General features: G+C 31.9%; 2 protein-coding genes across 3 annotated transcripts; both read left to right on the top strand.

The window, feature by feature from the left end:
• Positions 1–650: 650 nt before the first annotated feature.
• Positions 651–3,814, top strand: LOC112749538 (F-box protein PP2-A13). Its single transcript, XM_025797815.2, has 3 exons — positions 651–1,211; positions 1,362–1,480; positions 2,557–3,814. The coding sequence occupies exons 1-3, from the start codon at positions 720–722 to the stop codon at positions 2,993–2,995; spliced, it is 1,050 nt and encodes a 349-aa protein (XP_025653600.1). The 5' UTR covers positions 651–719; the 3' UTR covers positions 2,996–3,814.
• A 988-nt stretch (positions 3,815–4,802) lies between these two features.
• LOC112749539 (lysophospholipid acyltransferase 1) lies at positions 4,803–8,539 on the top strand. 2 transcript variants are annotated; one of them, XM_025797817.3, is made up of 9 exons: positions 4,803–5,114; positions 5,199–5,648; positions 5,738–5,793; positions 5,976–6,196; positions 6,359–6,767; positions 7,146–7,231; positions 7,691–7,754; positions 7,845–7,954; positions 8,118–8,539. In XM_025797817.3, the coding sequence occupies exons 2-9, from the start codon at positions 5,347–5,349 to the stop codon at positions 8,256–8,258; spliced, it is 1,389 nt and encodes a 462-aa protein (XP_025653602.1). In that variant the 5' UTR covers positions 4,803–5,114; positions 5,199–5,346; the 3' UTR covers positions 8,259–8,539. The 2 variants fall into 2 exon arrangements, with proteins under 2 accessions (XP_025653602.1, XP_025653603.1); XM_025797818.3 differs by having other exon boundaries at positions 4,967–5,060.
• Positions 8,540–25,670: the final 17,131 nt, after the last annotated feature.

Genomic DNA, 25,670 nt, shown 5'->3' on the forward strand with positions numbered 1-25,670 from the left:
ATTAAATGATGGCGTAAAATAATACTTTAAAATTATAATCTTGCTAAAATGTGTTTATAAATCCATAATATAATACTATACTAATAGTGTGATGAGTTGAGTTGAGAGTAATGTTAGTATGTTACACGATTATTATTTTTAGTCAATAATAATTTATATTTATATTTATAAAAAAATTTTATATAAAAAATATATAATTTATATTTATTAAAATTTATACATATATTAATAAAATAATAAAAAATATTGAAAATTATTTGTCGCAAAGTTTTTCGGATTAAAAAATTTAAATATGAAAATGAGATGTGTAATATATTTTATTATTGTAATTTTGGATGTTTTTTAAAATTGTGAGATGTACATAAATTAGAAAGTCTGTTTTGTATTTAAAAAGTTTTAAAATTTTTTGATTTGTATTTAAAAAATTTTAAAAATTCGGAGTATACAAATCGGATAATTCGATTTGTGTATCCCAAATTTTTTTAATTTTTTAAACACAAATCAAAAAATCTAATTTGTGTACCAAAAAATTCGAATTGTCCAATTTCTTTATATCCTATAAATCAGACTGTTCGATTTTAATTTCTAACACTATAACTACGTAAAACACTTATACATTCCATAACTGAATCCTAGACCAGTCTCTCTTCCATGTCTAGATTAAAAAGTGAGTTTCTCGCTGAGTAGATGATGTTGTTATCCATCCAAATCAAAAACCGATGGCTGTCCCAACAAACAAACAAAATAAACAAAATCCCAAAACAGAAAAAGGAGGTACATACAACTCGTACGCCTCCGTGTGTGAACTGTACATTATATCATTCATTCCAAAATCATTTCCGTCGCCACTTTCCTCTTCCTCCTTCTCTTCTTCTGAGTTAGAGTGTTCTCTCCACTCCATGGGTATCCTGTTCTCCTCGAGTTACGCGCGAAAAGCACCGCCTTCGAGTCCTACTTTGGCGGATCTACCAGAGAGTTGCGTCGCTTCCATCATTGGATACATGGATCCTCCCCAGATTTGCAAGCTCGCTATGTTGAATCGCACTTTTCGCGCCGCTTCATCTGCTGATTTTGTTTGGGAATCCAAGCTCCCCCCAAACTACCATGTTCTTATCGCTGAAATCTTCGATCAAAGTGTTCAAAACAATCACAGCAAAAGAGCAATCTATGCCAGCCTCTGTCGCCTCAATTCGCTTGACGAAGGCAACAAGGTAAATAATAATAACAATAATAATAATTTTAATTATCTGATCTCTTTTTAACGAATACCTTAATTATGATTTGTTTAAGACCTTGCTTGCTTGCTTAGCTTTTTTGGAAAATTGAAAAGGGGTTGATGATTTCTGATGTGTTTGTTGCAGAAAGTTTGGTTGGATAGAAGCACGGGTAAGCTATGTATGTGCATATCTTCCAAGGGGCTATCTATAACGGGGGTTGATGATCGAAGATATTGGAATCGTATCCCAACTGAAGAATCTAGGTCAGGTTCTAAATTGATATTTATATTGTTAGCAAGAAATTTTCTGGCACTGTGAGCACTTCTCTTTCTTTTCATCTGAGTTGGTAGTTTTTAGGTGGATTATTAATTTATTATTTCATAATTATTGGTTTGTTGATAAATTTGTATTTTGAATACTTCAATGAGGGGAGATAAGGGCTAAGAGTAAAGGAAAGAAGTAATTGAGGGTTAGAGATACCTAAACTGGAGGAACACGGGGAGAATTAGGGAGAAAAATAAGTTTAGGAACAATAATTTCATTTCTATATATAAGTTTAATTCTGCAAAACATGATGCACAACAAATGTTGATTAACCAGCAGTGTAAATCACATACTTAATCATAGCGGTTAAAGAAAAACTAAATAACCCAAAGGGAAATGACAAACCCATAATCCTGTTATGAAATGGGAATGAGTCAAGGAACAGACTTGTGTGTGAATGACGATTTTGTGATTTTTTCCTCTTCAAGTATTTTTACTTTTGTTTATTCTGATGTCATTTTATATAATCAAGCATAAAATAGTCTAAGTGTGGTTTTAGGTTGAGAATTAAGGTTTCTGGACAGACTTGACTGAATTATTAATTGTGATGTTCTTAAAGTAAAATATTTATTGGATAGTAAATTAAATGTTTGATACACAAACAATGCATGTCACACTATGCTCTGTTTAATAGTCATATTGAATTATCTAATTAAAAAAATAGTCATATTGAATTTTTAACCTTTATATCGTGTTAGCAATGGATAAGCATGTAAACAGAAAAATCTGCATGCAGTCTATAGTGTGCCTCTCTTCCGCTAAGCACATAAAGACAGCTAGTGTCATGCATAAGATTTCGGAACTTGAATGTGATTCTTCTTAAACCCCCCCCCCCCCCCCCCCCCTTCTTTTTCCTCTCTTTTCCTATTTTTTTTTTTCTTTCTTTTTGTTTTCTCTCCTTTTCTGATGATCCAAAATACTATTCAACTAGTTTGATTGTCAAAATTATAAGTCTATTCATTCTAAGGGTGCTTTGGAACTAAACATGAATCATCTCCATTGTTTGCCTTTGCAGATTCCATGCTGTTGCATACCTCCAGCAAACCTGGTGGTTTGAAGTCATTGGGGAAGTTGACTTTCCCTTTCCTGCCGGGACATATAGCCTATTCTTTAGAATCCATTTGGGGCGAGCTGGCAAGAGGTTCGGTCGACGAGTCTGCAACACCGAGCATGTTCATGGGTGGGACAAAAAGCCCGTTCGGTTCCAGCTTTGGACTTCAGATGGGCAGTATGGTTCATCCCAATGTTTCCTGAAAGAACCTGCCAAATGGAGTTTTTATCATGCTGGCGATTTTACAGTTGTCAATGGCAATGTATCAACAAAAATTAAATTCTCTATGACTCAAATTGATTGCACACACACTAAAGGTGGTCTATGTTTAGATTCTGTGCTCATATACCCAAGTGAATTCAGAAAGGTAAAAGCATTTTTGAATCACTCCTTAGCTTCATAGATGTAGTGTGCATCTAATAATATATAGTGCTTAGTGCGGCGTCAGGGAGAGTAGAGAATCGAGTTTTTATATGGTTCTTTCGAGTATTAGACTTTTGTAGGAGCTGGGAGGTGATGTATATAGGTGTGTAGTTTGTCAGTTTGAAGGATGGTTCTTTTATTCATACCTCCGAACGGTACACTTAAGAATAGTTTGCGTAGAGATCTGGGGTGGAATGGAGATTTGAACTGGGCTCATATTTTTGGCTTGACCGTCTGGTTGCTCCTATTTCCAACTCTGTAAGGCTTAGCAAGTTGAGAACAGTACGCGGACCTCTCTCACCCAAGTGAGTTGGATGTATTGGTGTAGAAGTACATTGCTCTAGGTTGGTTCATTTAGCAGCTTCTGTTTGTTGCATTGCGCAGCGTCTCGGGAATGGACTGTGTTTCAACAATGGTACTCAGGGTAATTTTGTTTACAATGTAGTTTGGGAGAGTGGTTTGATAGGATTATGTTGTCCAGTTGTGGTGGTATTCAGAATCTCCTTCAATGGAGTTGGTCGTGTGTTGCAGATCAAGACCTACATCAAGGGTGTTCTTGTTGCGGATAGGCTTTTCAATTATGATCCGCCAAAAAGATGTTGCTGGATTCTTCTTCAACATGTAATGGCTAAACGTTCTTGTTTAGGGGTCTGTTGTCAGTTACTAAACTTAAAAACAAAACCAATATTGTGTTATTTGTGGCAGATTGAACTAGTCGTTCGTTTGAATGTTTTAATGACGTTGGCTCATCTTACATATTCTTATATTATTAATGGGACCCAAGTCCTAAGCAAACTAATATTGTGCTATTGTGGCAGATTGAATGAGTCGTTAGTTTGAATGTTTTCATGACATTCTTTTATCTTATCTTACATATTCTTATCTTATGAGAAATGGCACACTGATTTTTTTAATAAAAAACTCTTCTAGAAAGCAACTCTTTTCTCTCTCTTTTTTTTAATTATTTTTTTTTCCTTTCTTCAAATATATCAAACCAAAAAGATAATACTGTGTGCAATTAACATGGAACAGAAAATTAATTAAATGTCCAGTTTGAATTTGCTTGGTTTATTCAAATAACTCTAGGCACTTATTATCAAAAACCTATAGAAGATCTGTAATCCTGATAATTGAATTAATATTTAATTTGGCTCTTGAAATTTAAGATCAAATTTAAATTGATTTTTAAAATTATAATTGACTTAATTTGAATATTGAAATTCACAATAATAACATGTATTAGTTTCTGAACTAATTTCTGGGAATGGACATTGATTTTGCATATTAATTTATCAAGATTTGGGTTTCTCGTCTAAATTTCATATGACTAAAATTTATTAGATTTCCTATAAATTTGACGAAATCTCAACATCCTCACGAAGACGATAATAACAAATTCAATTTGAAAATTTTAAAACTCAGGAACAACAATCAAGCTTCTAAACTCGATCACATGGAACTTGAGCGAGAAATCCAAATCGCAGCAAGTTAATGTATCAAATCAACACGCCGTTAATGAAAATCAGCTCAAGAGCTAATGCGAATTAAAATTATAAATTCCAGGATTTAATTTAAGTCCATTAAAATTTTGAGAGTCAAATTGAGTTCCACCACAAATTTCAGGAGTCAAATTGAGTATTAACTCCTGATCATCATTTTATAAAAGTCTTTTGTAATTACTCTCCTAACCAAAACATTATAAATATATTTTTAATGTATTGGAATTTCATAATGTACTAATAAATTATTTTATTTTATTTATAGTTCGAAAATTCTTTAGAAAATGTAATTAAGGAAATGCTTCCCATCCCTCCCCTGCATTTTCCCTCCATGTAAACAGAGATTAAGGCGTATAATAACTTTTTCCTAAAGTGTGTACATAAAATTAGATGGATCAAACGTACTACGAAGTACTATATATAGCAATAGCATTGGCTCTGGGCTCTGGGCTCTGGTTGGCGCCTGGCGGAGTTCTCGGAAAACATTACTATCTGTCAGTCTTACAAATAAAATAAAATTCGCATATCAGATTCCCACACCCGTCGGTAAATTCCATACTTGCACTCGAGACAACTACCATTAGCATTGAAGCCATTTAGGTACCGGAGGGCATAATTGTACTTTCCACAGATATAATGGAAATTGTTGTAATCTATTTGGTTGGCATTGAAATTGAATGGCAGGGTTGTCGTCAGTTCGAAGGAGAAGCATAAGTATATCAGAGATAACTAGGCTGTAACTGAAGCTAAAGTAGATCTACAGCGAAGAAACCAGAAGGAAACACTTTTGAGTCTTTGAACTCTCTAAGTCTGACTCAAAACGACGCCGCATATGGAGCTGCAGATGGATTCCATGGCGGCAGCCATAGGGGTTTCTGTTCCCGTGCTTCGCTTCCTTCTGTGCTTCGTTGCCACCATTCCTCTCAGCTTCCTCTCCCGCTTCGTCCCCTATGGCTTCTCCAAGAACCTCTATTCCGCCGCCGTCGGCGTCATCCTCTCCTACCTCTCCTTTGGTCTCTCCTCCAACCTCCACTTCCTGGTTCCCATGTCACTCGGCTACGCTTCCATGCTTCTCTATCGCCCCCGCTGCGGCATCCTCACCTTCTTCCTCGGATTTGGTTACCTCATTGGCTGGTAATTTCAACTCTCCCTTATTATGCTCTATTCGTTCAATTATTTTTATTTTTAATTATTTGTAATTGATTAAATGGTGTTGTGTGTAGCCATGTATATTACATGAGCGGTGATGCATGGAAGGAAGGGGGTATCGATGCCACCGGTGAGACTCACCTACCGCTAATTCCTTATTTAATGCTGTTAATTTTTCTCCTTGTTCTAACCACTGACGTTATAATAAAGCAAAATTCAAATCAAATTACAGAGGAAAAGTATCGGCTAGTACAAAAGGACCTTAGCTGGTGCCTAATAGTGTTATTAATGATGTTGTTATTGTTGTACTAGGGGCCTTGATGGTGTTGACTCTTAAAGTCATCTCTTGTGCGTTTAATTATAATGATGGATTACTGAAGGAGGAAGGTTTGCGAGAGGCTCAGAAGAAAAACCGTTTGATTAAATTGCCTTCACTAATTGAATACATTGGTTACTGCCTCTGTTGTGGCACTCACTTTGCTGGCCCGGTTTATGAAATGAAGGATTATCTCGATTGGGCAGAAGGAAAAGGGGTGCGTTTATCATTCATCACTATTGCAAAACCTTTTGCTTAGTTGATTGTGCTTCAAGGATTAAAATTTATGCTCCTTAAGTTGGTTGAAGCATTTCATTTTTCATGCTTATACCGGCTCTTGTAATTGTGATTTTAATGCTAGAGTCTTTGTTGTTTGCAGCTTTGGAGCACCGAAGCAAAAGGGCGATCTGCATCACCATATGGGGCAACCTTACGAGCTATCCTGCAAGCTGGTTTTTGCATGGCCTTGTATTTATATCTGGTGCCTTACTTTCCTCTTTCCAGGTTTAATGATCCTATATACCAAGAATGGGGATTCTGGAAACGGTTGGGTTACCAATATATGTCTGGTTTCACAGCACGCTGGAAATATTATTTCATCTGGTCGATTTCAGAGGCTACTGTGATCATTTCTGGGCTGGGTTTTAGTGGCTGGACAGAATCTACTCCGCCAAAGCCCCGCTGGGATCGCGCAAAGAATGTAGATATAATAGGTGTTGAGTTTGCCAAGAGTGCAGTCGTGTTGCCACTTGTGTGGAACATTCAAGTCAGCACCTGGCTTCGTCATTGTGAGTTTTTGCATTTTGATGATTTTCTTGCTTAGCGAACTCATTAGATATGTTAGTATCATATTGAATTCTTTCAATTTTAGGCAAACATTTTATCTTAATTAGGGTCTTGACAGCCTGATATTCTCAATTCCTGACATTGAACTGGCCATAAGACTTTATAGCGTTCTATCCACATGGTAACATTGAAATAACCTCTGTTCTTGAATTCTAACATATATTTTTGTTAATCAACAGCGAGTCTCCTTTCTCTTTCCTTTTTTCATTTTCATAAACGAGGCAATATATGATGGCGAATCAAATAGATTGTCTATTTACCTACCATTGTAACAGTTGGCTATAACACAAGTAGTAATGTTATTGTTTGTTTTTCCTCAGATGTTTATGATAGGCTTGTTCAGAATGGGAAGAAACCTGGTTTCTTTCAGTTACTTGCCACACAGACCATCAGTGCTATATGGCATGTGAGTACATTATTGTATTCAAGATTATTTTACCTTCTATATGCATTATTATCGCTTCAAGATTATAAGCTACTGGATTGGAATTGTTTGTGCATGAATTTTTCATGATGCATACATTGGAGTTCTGAGAAGAGACATTGGTTGCATATCCTTTAAATCTTGATATCATTTTTCACACTCTGGCTTTGGAAATGGATGGTAGATTTGAAGGAATACAAAGTCATTCAATTCATTACTCAAGCAGGTTGTGATGGTTGATAAGAGGCATAACCATATTTGCTAACTTCTTTTGGTCTATTCATTCACAAAATTTTCCTTTAAAGAAGATAAATAAATGAATTGCTGAGTCCATGTCCTAACTCCTAAGTTTGAAGGTCTCATTTTAAAAAATAAATGAATGAATAATAATCTTCTTTAAAGAAGATAAAAAATATTAACATATGGACTTTGTTATTTCAGGGATTATATCCTGGTTACATCATATTCTTCGTTCAGTCAGCATTGATGATTGCTGGTTCCCGAGGTATAAATTGGATTTAACTAATTTTCTTTTCTTACTTCGCTTCAGGTAGTTGACTCGTGTTTCTTTCTTTCTTTCTTTCTTTTTGTGCAGTCATTTACAGATGGCAGCAAGCAGTGCCTTCAGCAATTAAGAATGTGTTGGTGTTCATCAATTTTGCCTATACACTTTTGGTTCTGAACTACTCGTGTATTGGTTTCATGGTTTGTCTTCTCTCTTTCTCTCTCTTCTGCACACAAATTCAATCACATACATGCATGTGCAATTTGAATGCTCACACAGTCACACTCATGTGAATACATCATTTATCTAAGTCATAATATTATAAATTTTTGTTTGCTGATTTTCTTTTTGTGTATAAAATAGGTATTAAGTCTGCATGAAACTCTGGCATCATTCAGAAGTGTGCACTTTGTTGGAACTGTTGTTCCTATTGCCATGATTCTTCTTGGATCCATAATCAAGCCTGGAAAACCTGTCAGATCCAAAGGTCGGAAGGAGCAGTGAGGCAGTAAGAGCAGTTTTCTGTGGATTTTTTACATCAAATTAGGGATTAGCTTTTGGCAGTCGTCTCCTCTGTTATTTAATGTTTTGTAACATCTCATTTGCTCTTGAAGTGGTTGAACCTATTTACACTTTTGGCTTTGGCATTGAATTGTATCATCAGAGCAGAGTGTTGGGTATACTTTTTTACATGGTCATAAATAACTGAACAGTGGGGCTAATTATTGAAGAAACTGATGAGAAATATAAAAACCAAATTTTACTGTTGTGGTTGTATTGTGACATCTCTGGTTTCTGTGTTCTTTTTAGTTTTCCACCCTTAACTATCTTGGCAGTATGTAGTTCCTTTATCGCAAACATAACCATTGGAAGTCAACTATCCATCCTATACCAATATGTTGAGTATTCTCGATGAAAAATTCGTGTGCATACGTTTAAAGTGATTTAAAAGAACATTCATAGTCATTCATTCTTTAATTTTTATATAACTTAAATATTTGTCAATAAAAAAAAGAGCAGATACAGATGTTTATGAAGTATACATTTGCCTAATCAAAGAAGAAAACATGTCAATAGGGCGAAAGTTGGAATTATGAAAGCTTCTATGTGTCTCTTTGCGTGTGCAGTATGCTGCATGCAAAAGGGTTCCAACTCTAAGTATATTCAAAAAGTTTACGGCTGTAATTAATCTGTAAACATGTGAATTAGTTGAAAACATCAAAGAAAATGTTAACAAAACACCTGATAAGTTGACAGTTATTATTTTCTACTTTCTGGCTTTAGGATCTAAATCTATTAATCTTCTGCTGGGTTTTGATAATCCATGACCCTGCAACTGCAAATGAGCGTTGCCATAATTATATACTCAAGCTATTAATAGCAGAAAGCGATGTTTGTTTGTAGCCTGCCACTTCACGTGATTCTCTGTATGGAACAGTGTGTTTGTTTATGCATGGTAAGTAGATAGACGGATTCAGAGGACCTAACAAGTAGCTACTAGCTAGAGATGCAAACAAGAAAGGCTAGGTAGTAGGTATAGTTGTATACACATATCTGTCTTTCAAAGTAGCAGCCAAATTTGGCCAACAATTACGGCTGTGTTTAGGTACTTTTTTTTTTTTTTCTATGACCATGTCGAGTAGAGAATTCATCCCAATTCTTATTTATGACTTACCTGTCATAAAAAATAACTCCACATCAGTTTTTGCATCATAAACAATAAATAGGAACTCAAAGTATCTCTCTCTTTTCCATTAGAAGGAACTAACTTTAGTCTCTATTGTAATTCCACTTAATTAATTAATTAAAATACTTAAAATTAATGTAATTAATTTTTTTCAATAATATAATTTAAATTTATAAATTTTAAAAATAATTCACTATTAAAAGATATTAATATTAAATAAATTCATATATAACAATAATACATAATATATAATTCGGGATTACACTAATTTGTAAAATTACTTAATAAAAAAAACATAATTAAGCTCTATATGTGTTCAATCAAGTCCTCTTTTAATTGTCTATGTTGCTGCCTATTTTGAAGTTGGACATTTCTTTGGAAAAATTGATGGTATGGTGCAAAATCTTCTTCTTCCAGCTGAGGTTGTGATAAGCCATTTTCAACATCATCATACTCTAAGCCTTGAGCAAAATTTCTTGCATAAGTGTCTCTTTCATCCTCAACAATCATATTATGCAATATAATACAAGCTCTCATTATATTGGCAAGTTTCTTCTTTTCCCAAAAGCGAGTTGGACCACGTATAATTGCAAAGCGTGCTTGCAACACTCCGAATGCTCGCTCCACATATTTTCTTTGCCCTTCTTGGTATTGTGCAAATAACTTGCGTTTCTCCCCTTGTGGCTTTGAGATTGAATTGACAAATGTGGCCCATTCAAGATAAATACCATCTGCTAAATAGTATCCCATAGTATAAATATTACCATTAATAGTATAATTTACCTCTGGAGCACATTCATTTAGAATATCATCGAACACTGGAGAACGATCTAACACGTTGATATCGTTATTTGAACCAGAAACTCCAAAGAACGCATGCCATATCTAAAGGTCTGAAGATGCTACAACCTCAAGTACTATGGTTGCAACCCCACGATAACCACTCATGTACATACTTTTCCACGCCTTTGGACAACTTTTCTATTCCCAATGCATACAGTAAATGCTACCCAACATACCAGGAAAGACATGACCCTCCGCCATTTGTAGTAGGCGTCGTACGTCATTTGGATTTGGTTTTCGTAAGTATTCATCCTCGAACACCGAAATGACACCTTCAACAAATTTTTCCAAGCATTCAATTGTAGTGCTCTCGCCTATGCGCACATAATCATCCAAGCATCAGCTGCTGCGCCATATGCTAACATCCGTATCGCAGCGGTACATTTTTGGAGTGATGACAAGCCTCTTCTTCCAGTTGCATCAACCCTCTATTGGAAATACGGATAGATGTTTGAGAGAGCGTTTACTATTCGAAGGAACACATGTCTTCTCATTCGAAATCTCCGTCGAAAAATGTCAGCATTATACACCAGTTCATCTGCAAAGTAATCTTGGAAAAGGCGATCATGTCCTGCTTCTCGATCTCTGTTGATCCATCTACGAGGAGTTGGGATAGAGTTTCTATCGATATCTTCTTCTTCAGAATCTTCGAGTAAACACTCTTCGATCCAATTATCTATGAGTGTGTTATCTTGTCGTCTTCTTTTTCCATACAAAGCCTCATTAAACATATCATCAAAATTTCTAGCCATATCTAGAAATGTAATTTTTAGTTCTCTTCCGAGGTGAGAAACAAGAGTTGAAGTAGAGTTGCAGAGTCATTGATAATTGATATTTATAAGTATGTCTGCAATAAGTACCTACTCCTCAACGACTACTTAACGGCTAATTTTGCAACGGCTAGTTTTGCAACGGCTACTTAACGGCTAGTTTTGCAACGGTCACTTTCATGAATAATAACGGCACAATAATATTGACTAATTTAAAAAATTACATCAGAAATAAATAAACAAACTACATCACATACCAGTAATACGCAATAAAAATAAGAACATACTACATAACTCTACGAATACAAGGAACCATTAAGTAAACCACTTTTCTCACATGCAATCTCATGAAGAGCTCGTCGTTTTTCACTCATTGTAGACGTGTCAACATTAAGTATTTGCATATCCATTTTCCTTTCCCTTTCTTTGGCCATCCTTTCCATTTCCCATTTTTTTGCATTTATCTCTATTTCTTTAATTTACCTCTAAGTTTGTAATTCTTGTTCTTTCATTGCCGCTTGAACTTGTAATTTTTGTTCTTTCATTGCCGCTTGAATTTGTAACTCATTCTCTTTGATTGCCATAATCTTTGCTCTATGTTCCCTCTCCTCTTCTCTTTCTTTTTCCCTATCCATTAGTTCCTTTTCTCTAACATTCTTAATATCTTCTATGAGAGATAATTTTTTAACAACCGATGATTTTTTTTTTTCGCTAAAATCTTCAGACATTTGTGCTTTTTCCTTACCTTTTCGCTTGCTCTTCTTTGATACTTGTGGGCGAACGGGAGAGTCCACACCGGGTTCGTCAGCCAACACGGTGTTTCTGGGTTTGATGAGGATGAGTATGCTCCAGTTGCACTAACCTTGATTCTCTTTGAGCCGCCACTCTGTGCTCCAACCGAAGCATGTTCCAATGCCTCTCAAAAATGAATTTTTGACCATAATTTATGGAATAAAGTTTATAGGCCAACTCCTTTATATCATTAGCATTCGAACCACTCCTTATGTTTCGACTAGCTTGATCGTAGCAACCAGCAAATTGTGCAACAACCTTGTTGATCTTATACCATCGTTTCTTACATGCAACTACCCCCTTGTCATGTCGGAGCAAAATTATACACAGTAGCTATGAATTCGACTCCAAAATATTTTCTCCTTTTGATCGGTACCAACTATAGAGTCAGTTGAAACATTTAACCATGCACTGATCAGCATCTCATCCTCTTTCCAATGCCAGTGTTGAATACTATCTTGCCTCCGATCTTCAATTTCATCATCATTGAGGTCGATAGCATCTAATCCACGAGATTTGGCAAAATCTGAATATTACGAATTTGGACTAGATTATATAGGAGTCTGAGAGGATGGGTTAGAAGAGCTACCAACACCAAATGAGTTATGTCTTGATGCACTGAATTGAGTTGGAAACGGCAACAAAGTTGGAGTAACATTTCCGATAGAGGGGTTAAATATGGATGGAAATGGAAAATGTGGTGTTTGTGAATTTTGATTTTGCGGTTGGAATATAGGAAATTGATTATTATAAGGAGCTTGAAAATTGAAATTAGAAAGATTTTGTGAATTTAGATTTTCAAATGTATTTGGTAGTGTGAAGTTTTGATTTGAAACTTGAGAGTTTGAGGTTTGAGATTGTTGGGTATTTGGAATTTGAGGAAAGTTTTGTAAGTAATTGAAGAAAGAGTTGAGTTGGTTTGGATCCATTTTTTCAAACAAAAAATAATATTAGCAGAACTTTGATTTCGTAAACTTGGAAAAAGATGAAGAAAAGTAGGAGAGAGTGTGAGAATAGAAGTGTATCTAAGTGGTATATATAGAGTAACAAAATATTAATTTATTAATAATAACAATAATATAGTAACGGCTAGTTTCCAACGGCTAATTTTACAACGACTAGTTTTACAACGGCTAATTTAATATAATAATATAAATAATATTCAATATTAATTATGATATAAATAATTAATATAGATCATTAATTAAATAGAAATTTAATTATTTAATCTAATTAATTATTATAATTATCAATAAATTAATTAAGATTTAATTATTATTTAAATAATTAATATAAATTATTAATTAAATAAAAATATAATTATTTAATATAATTAATTAAAATTTTATATAATTATATATTTAAATAATAATTTGCCAAATAGCAAGTTATTATTGGCTATAGTAAGTCCTCATTCAGAGGGACTTGGATCTATAAAAAGCTGTGCAGGGACCAACTTGAGCTTCTCTCCATCTGTTAGGGACTCAAATATGTCAGAAAAAGTAACACAGGCACTTAGTGTTGGAGTTGCTCTAAACGCCAACGTAATTTTACGTTTTTAACGTGCGTTTACAAGAAACTAAAAATTATAGCTTCTGCGTTTAGAAAATCATGTTAGAATTAAATTTAATTTTTTCTTATCAATTCTACCTTTTATTTCCTTACTTGTAGTCTCTTTAGTATTCAAATATTTTAAATATATAATTATATTTTTTATTAAATTTTTACTTTTGATTTTGTATAAAAAAATTATTTTTTATTCTATTAAAATTTGTAAGTGTAATTCTTGTATATTAATTTATTATTATAATTTTATTATAATATAGATTATTGATCCATTAAAAAGAACAAAGTAAATAAAAAATTAATTATAACTAAGAATAAAGTCATAAATAATTAAAATTTATAGTTTAAAATAGTATTAAATAAAAGAGTATCGAGAGTATTAAAAAAATTATAAGTAATATAATTTAATAAAGTATATTTTGATATATTTTTCATATATTATTTTTGCTTTTGATATAAAAATAGATTTTACTAATTTTTATATATTATTTTTATTTTAGTAAATAAATATTAATTTTATTATAAAATTAATTAATAATATCTATTTAAATATCTAAATTAAAATAATAGATAATATAAAAAATTTATTTAAGTTGATGTCTATTTTAGTAATTTTTTCTCTAGAAGTAATTTTGAGTAGTGTAATCCAAACAATATTTACTTTATTATAATCCATTTTGATATAAAGATTACCAAACATAAATCACTTTAACACAAACTTACTTTTCATCAAAATCAAATTTGCAAAATCAATTTTATGCAAACTCCCGTTTACAAACTGAAATCCAAACACATACTTAGGGCTGGCAATGGGTAGGATAGAGTAGGGTCCAGACCCTACCCTAATCCTACCCGTGGGTTGAAAATTTTATTAAAACTCTATCCTACCCTACATGCGAGTTGAGAATCTCTCGACCATAACCCTACCTGCATCCTAAAATTCTAAACCCTACCCGACCCTACTCTACCTGCAAAAATATCAAAATTTTTTAAAGTAAATATAAAATTCAATATTAATAACATAAAAAATAAAAAACTAATGATCTAAATTACTAAATTAACTAACTAGTTTAGTGGTTATTCACTTATTGTAAATTATTACATAATGGAAGTTGTGGGTTCAATTCTCACCTCCTTCACTATATATTTGGTTATTTGCTATTCTTGTTCAGATCCTACCCTACCTACCCGCAGCGAGCGAGTGACCTACCCTACCCAAACGGATTGGATATCTGCAAATAGGATATAAATTGCCAGCTCTACACACTACCATGTCCGGCTAAATTCAGTCTCATACTGTAAAAATTTGTAGTCTCATGAGTCATGAGAATTGAGAATAGCAAAAGAATGTGTTTGGATGTCATGGAGTTTAGGCCCAAACCACTAATTCAATTGGTGGGTTGGATCTGGTTATTAGGGAAAGCAAAATATTTTTTAGCCTAACCCAATTGTTGCATGGATTCATTATGTGTTGCTAGTTTGACCCAAAAAATATATCATATACACGTTTCTTTTAACAAGAACGATAATAATAATTTAAATATCAACATTCTATGAAGTAACCCAAAAAAAAGAAAAAAAAGATATCAATATATAAACTCTTAGTTGCAATAATAATTTAAAAAAATATAGATAAATAATTTTTAATTAACTCATTTTAAATAATTATAATTATTAATTATTAATTTTATATTTTTTAAAATATAAAATTTAAATAATTACTAATTAATAATAATTAATTAATATAAAATATAATTTAAAAATATTTATTGATTTATTATTAATTAAATCTTTGTTGGTTACTCAGTGGGATTGTTAAAAGAAAAATATTCAGTGGAGAAGATTTTCCTAGTACAGTAAGATTTATTTATGTCGCTTTATGCCGGCAAATCAATCAAATAATTACCGACAATTTTATACTTTTGGAAAATACTAAGAGGATGAAACATTGAAACTAACATCATCAGGTTCATCGTGAGCTGTACCCGATTAAACTCCAAATATATATGTACCTTTTGGGATAATAATGGACAAAACTAACGCGTATACCATTAGAATTCTACTTGACAATGCTTACAAGTCTTATCTTTAGATTAATCGTCCATATTTAAATTGTGTTTTGTATTCTTTTTTCTTCTTTGAAAACCTGTACATTTTAGTGTTTTCTAATTTGATAAGTATATCATTTTTAATTCTACAGGGTGTGCAAGATTTGGAACACTACCAAAAGCATGCGTTTTATTTAATAAATAAACAATTTTTTATGAGTATAACAATGAAAACATGGATTTTAGTGAAGCATATGGCTAGCAAAAAATAATGCCAACCTTGGATGTTGTCACATCTTTTGTATGTTTGTGATTGTTATAACTATACACAAGATCATATGCTTTCCAAGCTAAATGTCGCGCGTATGATTAACTAAAGGGTTAAAGAGTGAAGTACGATTTTAGTTCATAAATTTTAAGTTTAAAACTTTTTTTTTTCTAATTTTATTTTATATAAAATTGTCTTGTAAGATTTAAAATTAAGTTTTAAAATCGTTTTTTTATTTAAATCTTAAAATTTTAGACCAAATTATTCATAATAAAAAAATTATAAAATAAATAAGAAAAGAAAAGTGTTTCTATTCCTGCGAAAGAAAAAAGAAAAAAAAAGGAGGAAAAAGGAAAAAAAAAAAGAAGCTGTCTACGATTCATTTTTGCATTTATTTCTGTCGTCAAAACTTTAAAACCAAGTTAAATTTTAGGAATGATTTTAAAACCAAGTTAAACTTTAGAGACTATTTTATATGTAAAAAAAGGTTGGAAATGAAAAAAAATTTCGGCCTAACTATATCTTAAGAACCAAAATCATACTTAACTCTTAATTAACTAAACATCATCTTAGTTATATACCAAAAATTAATTACTAAATCTGCAACCAATGTAATATATATATATATATTGAAATGTAAAATACACATTAAAAATAAATTAAATAATATATATATATATATATATATATATAATTTAATGATTAATTTTTAATATATACATAATATTTTTGTTAAATAAATCACACTAAAAATAATTTTAGTAAAATAGAAACTTACGTACAGTTATTTTTATGTAAAATTAATAATTTAATATATTTGACAAAATTAAAATTTAACGAATCTTAACTATAAATTTTACATAAAAATAATTATATATAAATTTTATTTTCCATTGATACAAACAAAACGGCAAACACCGCTCCCTCTTCTCTTTTCTGGAAAAAAATGTAAGAATCAAGAGTCAAACAAACCCCTTATCCACATGCGAAGGTATATAAAGGTCAGAATCAATTATAGTTGGCAAATTAATCATCATAAGCGTACAAAGGCAACATGAGACACTCTATATCTTGACTTGGACTTCCAAGTCTAATTTTTAAACATATAATTTACCGTCTTCATATCTTGTAAGGCACATTGTGTGGTTTGCATTTGGACATTATATTGCATGGTATCTGCTTACCACGTTAATTAAAAGGATTTGGACTAATATCCCTAATATAATATATACACACGAGGGCATCGTGGCCAAATAACAGCCATGCTTGTTTGTTTAAGATAACTTAAAGGGCATAGGAAGATGACCTATTGTAAGTTTTAAAATTATTAAATAGAATAAACTATAGGAAGAGTTTCAAGTATACTAGGAACACCGGTGTTTCAGTTGTTTTAACCGTTGATTTGAATTATAAAAAATATATATAATATATATTAACTAAAATTAACGGTTAAAACAACGGAAACACCAGTGTTCCTCGATATACTTAAAATTTTTCCTAAACTATAATTTTAAAGTTTATTTTTAATATACTAACTATCAGTGTAAATTTAATACAATTATAAAAACACATATGTATTGTTAGCTAATCATTCTTGCAATCAATAAAAATAATAATTATTTTATATAATATAGTGTTACATACTCAGATACAATGTATAAAATAATTTTATAGTTTACATCAAAATTTAATTCTAACTTTTATTATAAAAAAACTGTTGATAAAACTATCCAAAAAAGATAATTTTGTTCGACAAAAGTATACAAAAGTTCAATCTTCTTTGATTCCATTAAGAGTTGGAATAGCTCTAGAATTCGAACAAATTTTTTCGGATTGTTTGAACAATAACACCACCAAAAAGGTGAAAGAAGTGTATAAAAATACGAAAGTATAAGTAAATAATAAAGATACTAAATAATGTGAATAATAGATATATTGGATGTTCAATTTATTAGGTGTGTGGATAATTATTCTAATATTAAAATTTAGGTGGATAATTTAGGAATGTAATATATTTTTAGTTTATTGGACCAATTTTAGAGTCTATTGTTTATATTGTTCACAAAAATCATTGTTTACCTAGTAAAATCCATAAAGATGAGTTTAATTTTTTGTGAATAGTTTTTTCAGTATTTTTATTTTTTATAGATAAAAATAGATATAAATTAAATAGTAATTTATTTAATTAAATAATTACTCAAAGATAATGATATTTATATACATCTAAAGAATGGTATTTGTTCCAGACACATTTCATCATCATTAGGTTAAGTATAAACATTAGTCATATCTTATTTATTCACTATTTCCTTTCTTTAGATTTAAAAATGCGTCTAAAATAGACGCTAAATTAAACGTATAAAATAAATAATATTATCCAATATTTAAATATTGCAACCCTAACAACTCATGCAGCCGGTTCCGCCCCTTGCAATTGATTAACCTGTGATGACTTCAATTAATAAACTTTTAAAAGCCGGCAAAGAAAACAGAGGTCCGTTACACATATAAATTTTTTTAGTTTATAAATTTTATAAGTTATCACAAGTTCAATAAAAAACATGCATTACACTCTCGTATTTAAGAGTAAATAAACGCACGTTATTCAATCACTTCCTGTTTTCAAAGCGTGCTACTCACTATGCATTATAAACGACTATTCTTCTTCTTCCTCAATGAAAACGAGTTTCTTGTCAAATTTGAAGATAATGGAACTTCAGAAATACACTCAAACGATTACAAAAATACACTCAAATGATTACAGAAATACACCCAAAAAATTACAGAAATACACCCAAACAGTTACAGGAATTCACCCAAACGATTACAGAAATACACCCAAAGGATTACAAAAACTACACCCAAAGAATTTAAGAAATACACCCAAAATTCGTTGAAGTACACCTTATGCATAATTCAGAACTCTTTGTCTTTCTCCTCCTCATCTTTTGCTGCTTCTTCTTCTTCAAAAACGATTTCAGAGCTTGATGTCAAAAAACAATGAAAATTGAGAATAACGAAAAAAGAAAACAGAGAGAAAAGTACGTAAATGAAGAAGGAGAAAGAGAAGGCAAGAAACGAAAGAAAAGAAGAAGAAGAAGAAGAAGAAGAGGAAGGAGAACGTGCAGCAAGAAGAAGAAGAAGGTGCAGTAAAAACGTGCAGTAACGGTTGAAGAAGAAGAAAGAGAAGGCAAGAAACGAAAGAAAAAAAGAAGAAGAAGAGGAAGAGGAAGAAGAACGTGCAGGAAGAAGAAGGAGAAGAAGAACGTGCATTAATGGTTGAAGAAGGAAAAAGAGAAAGTAAGAAACGAAAGAAAAGAAGAAGAAGAGGAGGAAGAGGAAGAAGAACGTGCGCAAGAAGAAGAAAAATGTGCACTTGTAAAGACTTGTATAAAAAAACGCTTGTATGTGGAGAATTTCTCAAAAAAATAATACATGTTAAATAAAAAATACCGTGAATACGAAAAAAAAATTAGTTATTAGATTAATTATTATATATGTGTATTATTTTATAATATAAGTGACTAATTTTGTAATTATTTTTTAATGTACAAATAATATTAAATTATTTATACCAATTACCATTTATAATTCTCAAAAAGCTTCACGCAATATTATTAACTCCGTCCAATTTCTGAGTTTAAAATTACAGTAACATATAGTATAAAATACGTCTCAACATCCATTACACTTATTATTTTAGTTTATTATGTATGATATGCGCTGACTACTTTTTTTATAACTAAACCTTTAACCAACCGCCGGACCAATAGTAAATTTATATTATTTTTTATCCTAAGAGTATATTTGAAATAATATATTTTTGGAATTAATTTTATTTGATTTTATTGAAATTATTTGAATTGAAAAATGAACTTTTGTATTTATTTATAATCAATTATGTAAAATAAAAATAATTTAATTTATAAATTAATATAATAATTTTATTTTATTTTTTTATTCTTTATTTATCATACAACTTTCTACCACTACTAATAACCACTCCTGTTGTCAGGGGGTAGAACTAAATATTTTGTTTGGAGGAGCAAATGTAAAAATATAACTTATGAAAGGAAAAAAAATAAAATTAGGAGGAGTCGGAATAAAAAATTTAAAAACTTTATATTTAAAAATTAGAAAAAATAATAAATAGGTCCCTGACCTTTTGTTTCGCGGACATTTTTATTCTTGACTATTGAAAAATACTTTTAAGTTTCTGACCTTCACAAAATTTGGACAGATCAGTCCCTCAGTCAACGGAACATGCTTGTCTGGCAAACTTCCCTCTCACGCGTACATGTCGGTTACGCGTACGCGTTGCCTGGCAAACTTCCCTCTCATGCGTACGCGTACGCGTCGCCATGAATTTAACAAATCCACACTTCTTCATGAATTCTCCACTTTGCATGCTTTTTTTATATTTCTTTCAAACCATTATTGCCTTCAAAACTTTAAATTACTCAAACAAACATATTTAGGCATCGAATAATAGAAAAGTAAATTAAATTTAGCAATTTAGGGTGTGTTTGGCTTAGCGTTTGAAGCATCAAACACAGGTTTAGTTTTTTTTTTAAAGTTTCACTTTTTAGTGTAATTTTTTTATAATATAAATTATAATCTCATTAAAAAAGACAAATTAAATAAAAAATTAATTATAGGTAATAATATAATCATAAACGTTAGATTCTAAAATAATATTAAGAATAAGATGATTGAGAGTACTGGAATAAGAGTATTAACATTGAGTACTGCTAGGGTAATAAGTGTACAATGTGTACAATATGTACAATGGGCTAAATCTTTCGTCCATGAATAAAATGAACATCACCCATACTATCTAGAATAACCATCCGATACCAGGGATAATAAACATCTCATGTCATAAAACCACTCATCCTAAAAGTTTAAGCTAATTTTGGGGTTCACCAAGGATCGAACTCTTGACCTTTCGAATCTAGAACTCTAATACCATATCATAAAACCACTCACCTCAAAAGCATAACCTGACAGGACAATGTAACACTAATGGTCATATCTCTAATACTTCCTAAACCTCCATTGTACACATTGTACGCTTAGGCCATTGATTCCCTATACTTTCTCATTAACATTTTGATGTACAATGCAAGGCTATGATGATGCAAAAAAGAAAAAAGAAAAAAAACCAATGAAAAATATTACTAACAATGACTTTTAATAACTTTAAGAGCAGTTTCATCATTGTAACTTTCTTTAATCATGTAGATGTTGTATTATTCTTATTTTTCTATCATTCGATGACTTGATATGTTTGTTTGAGTGATTTAAAGTTTTGAAGGCAAGAATGACTTGAAAGAAATAGAAAAAAAAGCATGCAAAGTGGAGAATTCATGAAGAAGTTTGGATTTGTTAAATTCATGGCGACGCGTACGCGTGCCCCACGTGTACGCGTGACAACTGACAAGCATGTTCCGTTGACTGAGAGACTGATCCATCCAAATTTTGTGAAAATTAGGGACTTAAAAGTACTTTTCAATGGTCAGAGACGAAAATATCCGCGGGACAAAAGGTCAGGGACCTATTTATCCTTTTCTCTAAAAATTATTTGGAGGGAGTGGGGGATGGGGTTTCCCCCTATCCCATGTACTAAAGCTCCACCCCTACCACATTGTGGATGGCCAGTTTTAGAAGTGATAATGTGCATTTTATTTGCGAGTATTCAATTCAATCTAATTCAGTTGGGTAGGATTTTTAACTCGATCTGTAGCGGATATGATACCCGTATCTTATATATATGTGTGTTATATATTTATATAAAAATATGTTGAGTAAAGTATCACTTTTTGTCCCCAACATTTGGGGTAAATCCTATTTGTGTCCTTAACGTTTAAATCGTCCTATTTGTATCCCTAACGTTTGTAAAAGTGATTCAATGTTATCCTGCCGTCAATTACACATCATGGGTGCTTTAGTTTGAGTTTTAAAAATCTCTTCTTCAAGTTAGAATACAAATATCTGGGATAGAATCGATGATCTACTCCGAAAAATAGCTCATCAAATGTTGAAACTAATTCCTACAACATTTACATAATTCACTTTTCTAGGGACATAATTGAATCTAAACACAAATAGTGGGTATAATATTAAAGTCGATCACATCCAAGTGAGACCTAATTGAGAATGAATACATTCAAGTAAGAATAATTGAAAAATATAAACTGATTTGTTAGTATAATTGATAGTAGGATAACATTGAATCACTTTTATAAACGTTATGGATACAAATAGGACGATTTAAACGTTAGGGACACAAATAGGACTTACCCCAAACGTTGGGGACAAAAACGATACTTTACTCAAATATGTTTTAAGTAGATGTTAAACTAAAGACTTCTCACTAAATACAAAAGATTCTTAGTCAATAAAAAAATTATTAATTTATAATTTAATATTTTTTTCACATAAAAGTCTGTTCTATTTTAAATTATCATCAAGTTATATAATAATATTGCATCTTTTTTATAACCCGTGAATAAGTTCGGATATTCGCAGTTTAAGAATAGATATGATTAGAGTTAGGATATTCCCAACCCATGAATAAAATTAGGGTTGAATCCGAATCCTATAATACCCTACCCATTACCACCTTTATCAGACCACCACCATCTATTTTTATTTTTAAATTTATCTCTTTTTTATTAAAAAAATATTGGGTTAAAAAGTTATTTTTATAATTAAGTTTAATCAAGTATATTTTTTTCTTTTTATGTGTCTCTTCCTTAGCTTCCTTGATTTTCAACTTATTTTTGTTATGCCAATAAATTATTAAATCAACATGGTTAAATTTAATTACTAAAATAATTTAGTCATGTAACATATATTACCGATAACTTAAACAGTAAAAATGACCTTATACATATATTTAGCACCAAATTATTTTAATCTAAATTAAATTATCTATTAAATTCATCTACTGCTTCAACCCAAAATAAAAGTAATAAAATTTTCAATCAATCCATACAAAATGATCCATTCTAACAATAATAAAAAAATATTGTCTCACATTCTATACACAAATTATTATTCACTTTTCTAGAAATAAATTTAGCTATGGTAACTCAGTGCTTTAATCAGTTGTCAGCATCTTCTTATTATTATTAGATTGAATCATTTTGTGTGGGCTAATTGAAAACCTTATTACTTCTATTTTGAGTTGAAATAGCAAATGTATTTAATATGTTTTCGAAAGTTAAAAGATGAAATATATCCAAAATACCAAGTTTTGAAAGGTTGAGATGAAAGGGATAAAGAGACAACAACTTTGTGAAAATATCAACCAACTATCCTAAAGAAGAAACAGGGATAAGTTTCATCACTCCAAAATGAGTCTTTTGTCAAACTAAATAGTAGTCAATTTTCAAATGTTTTGTCTTTTCATAAAAAATGAGATTGGCCGCAATGTGAGGCAACATCTTTTTATTATTGTTAAAGTAAATATGTAGGATTCATAAATTAATTCAATTTATTTTTTCATCCATTCCAAATAAAGATTAATTCTGAAATCATATTAATTTCAATTTTGTTGTATTATAAACAAACCCTAAATGAATTCATCTAAAATAAACCTTTGCAATTAAACTAGTTTTGTATGCCAAAAATAAATACAAATAATCCAGCTTGAAATTAAAGCATCCCAAAATCTATAGACTATACTGAATATAATATATATGTGTGTGTTTTGTTTAGTGGTAACGTATTGTAATTAATTTTCAATGTATGAAGTAATTTCACATGAACTAGTTATCTTTGCTAAGTGGTCAGCCACAAAATTTGTTTCACGTGAAACATGAGTCCAGAACACATGAAGGATACGGTTCGCTTGTATCTTTATGTCTTCAATGAGAGAGGAGTTTGGGTGTCTAATTGGACATCCTTGGATAATGAATTTTAGAGCTGTTGCGGAATCAGATTCCACAATTATACAAGAAAATTTAGAGCAGTAGCAACTTAAAGACTATGACTAATTCTCCAAAGTTTGGCACATGCATGATAGAACAACTTCCAAGATTACAAGAAAAATTTTTGACAAAATTTTTGAGGTGATTTCTAACAATCCCACCGCAAACAGCATTGTTGATGGACGCCATGTAGGATCCATCTACATTCAATTTGATAGCATCTTCATTAGCGGGTCTTCAGCAAATATTTCGATCAAGGTTCAATAGAAGTACTTTAAGGCTCACCTTAGACTCTGAGTATCTAATAAGAAATTCATCACAACGAACTCGGATTTGATCAAGGGCTGAGGAAGCTGATGTGGCACTTCCTTCGAAGATCAACCTATTTCGGAAAAACCACAGGAAGGACGTTACCACCTCGAAAAGACATTGCCAATTGCTAGAGTTAGAGAATTGGAGTTAATTCATTCTTGTAAGTTACATCTAAAGAAACTTCGTCTCCACATCGGGGGCAGGAAAGCTTCCTAAATCTTGGAAGCAAAGTTGCAATCTCTGAGTACATATAGCATATATTCAGTCTAATTGTTGCATTGGGGGCATATGACATGATTCGGCATGTGTCATCGTTGCCTTTCTTTATTGGTTAGAAGTGCATCATTTGCTGCTAACCAAAGAAAAAATATAATCCGTTCGGGTACGTGCCAACGCTAGATTTGGTTGAAGGTTCCAAAAGAGTTAGGAGGGGTGTCGCACAAGGCTAGGTAAACTTGTTTTAGATTGAAAGATCCATCAGCTGACAGGGTCCATGCCACATGATCCGGCATCTTCCAAGGAGAGGGAGGGGAGATGGCAGTAATCTTCTTAACTATATCCTTTGTCAGCCATTGGTTAAGTTTATTTAGGTCTCAATTACCTAAAATGTCAAGGAAGTCCATCAATAATCTTGAACTATCAACCAAGGAATTGCTTACCTGAGGAACGTATTGTTCCAACCTGCCCAGATTAGAAACTCAATTAGGATCCTAAAATCTAATTTCAGAAGCGTCGCTAATCCGCCAAATGTGATTCAACTTCACATCTGGCCAAGACTTGGAAATTTCTTTCCAAATATTTGAGTAGATAGCCTTACGCTTAACGTTTGAGATGATATCACTCCCCACTTTGTACTTCAATTGGAGGACTCTCGCCCAAAGAGAATTCCTTTTTTCAACAAGGCCCCAACCAGCTTTCATCATGAATGCGTGATTCATCTTGCTCGCATGTCTAATTCCTAGGACACGGGCTTTCTTAGGTTGACAAAATTTATCCCATTTAATCAAACGAACCTTTTTTGTTTATTTCATATTACCCCAATGAAAACTCTTGCATTTATGGTTAATTGCATTACAAGTAGGAATAGGTAATAAAACAATTTTCATAGTATAAGTAGGAATAAAAGTAAAGATAGATTTCACCAGGGTAGTTCTTCCAGCTAGAGACAAACAAGAATCTTTCCAAGAATTGAGCCTGGAATTGAGCTTGTTGATGATGTCATTGAAGGTGTGCTTCGATACCTTTAAGTGTAAAAGAGGAACAGCCAGATACTTTCTAAGGTTGTCCGTCCTTGCAAACTACAGAGCTTCACTTATCTCCGTTCTCGTGCGAAAACCCACATTCTTAGAGAAAAAACACACGAGTCTTTTTATTGCTGACTTTCTGCCCCAAACTATCACAAAAGGCTTGGAGACACTTATTAATAATGTTGAATTGATTAAGACTAGCATCCCCAAACAAAATTAAGTCATCCACAATGCATAAATGCGAGAGCTCAGAAGCCTCCCTATTGAGCTTGATCGGTTTCCAAAAGCCATGATTAACAACGGTACTAATAAGTTGTGATAGACACTCAATACAAAGGACAAAGATGTAGGGCGAGAGGAGATCTCCCTGACGAATACCTAGAGGGGACAAACTCATCAAGTTATTCACCGGTCCATAAATTCTCATTCTTACTGTGGATATGCAT

This window comes from Arachis hypogaea, chromosome 15, assembly GCF_003086295.3.
Source record: "Arachis hypogaea cultivar Tifrunner chromosome 15, arahy.Tifrunner.gnm2.J5K5, whole genome shotgun sequence".
NCBI lineage: Eukaryota > Viridiplantae > Streptophyta > Magnoliopsida > Fabales > Fabaceae > Arachis > Arachis hypogaea.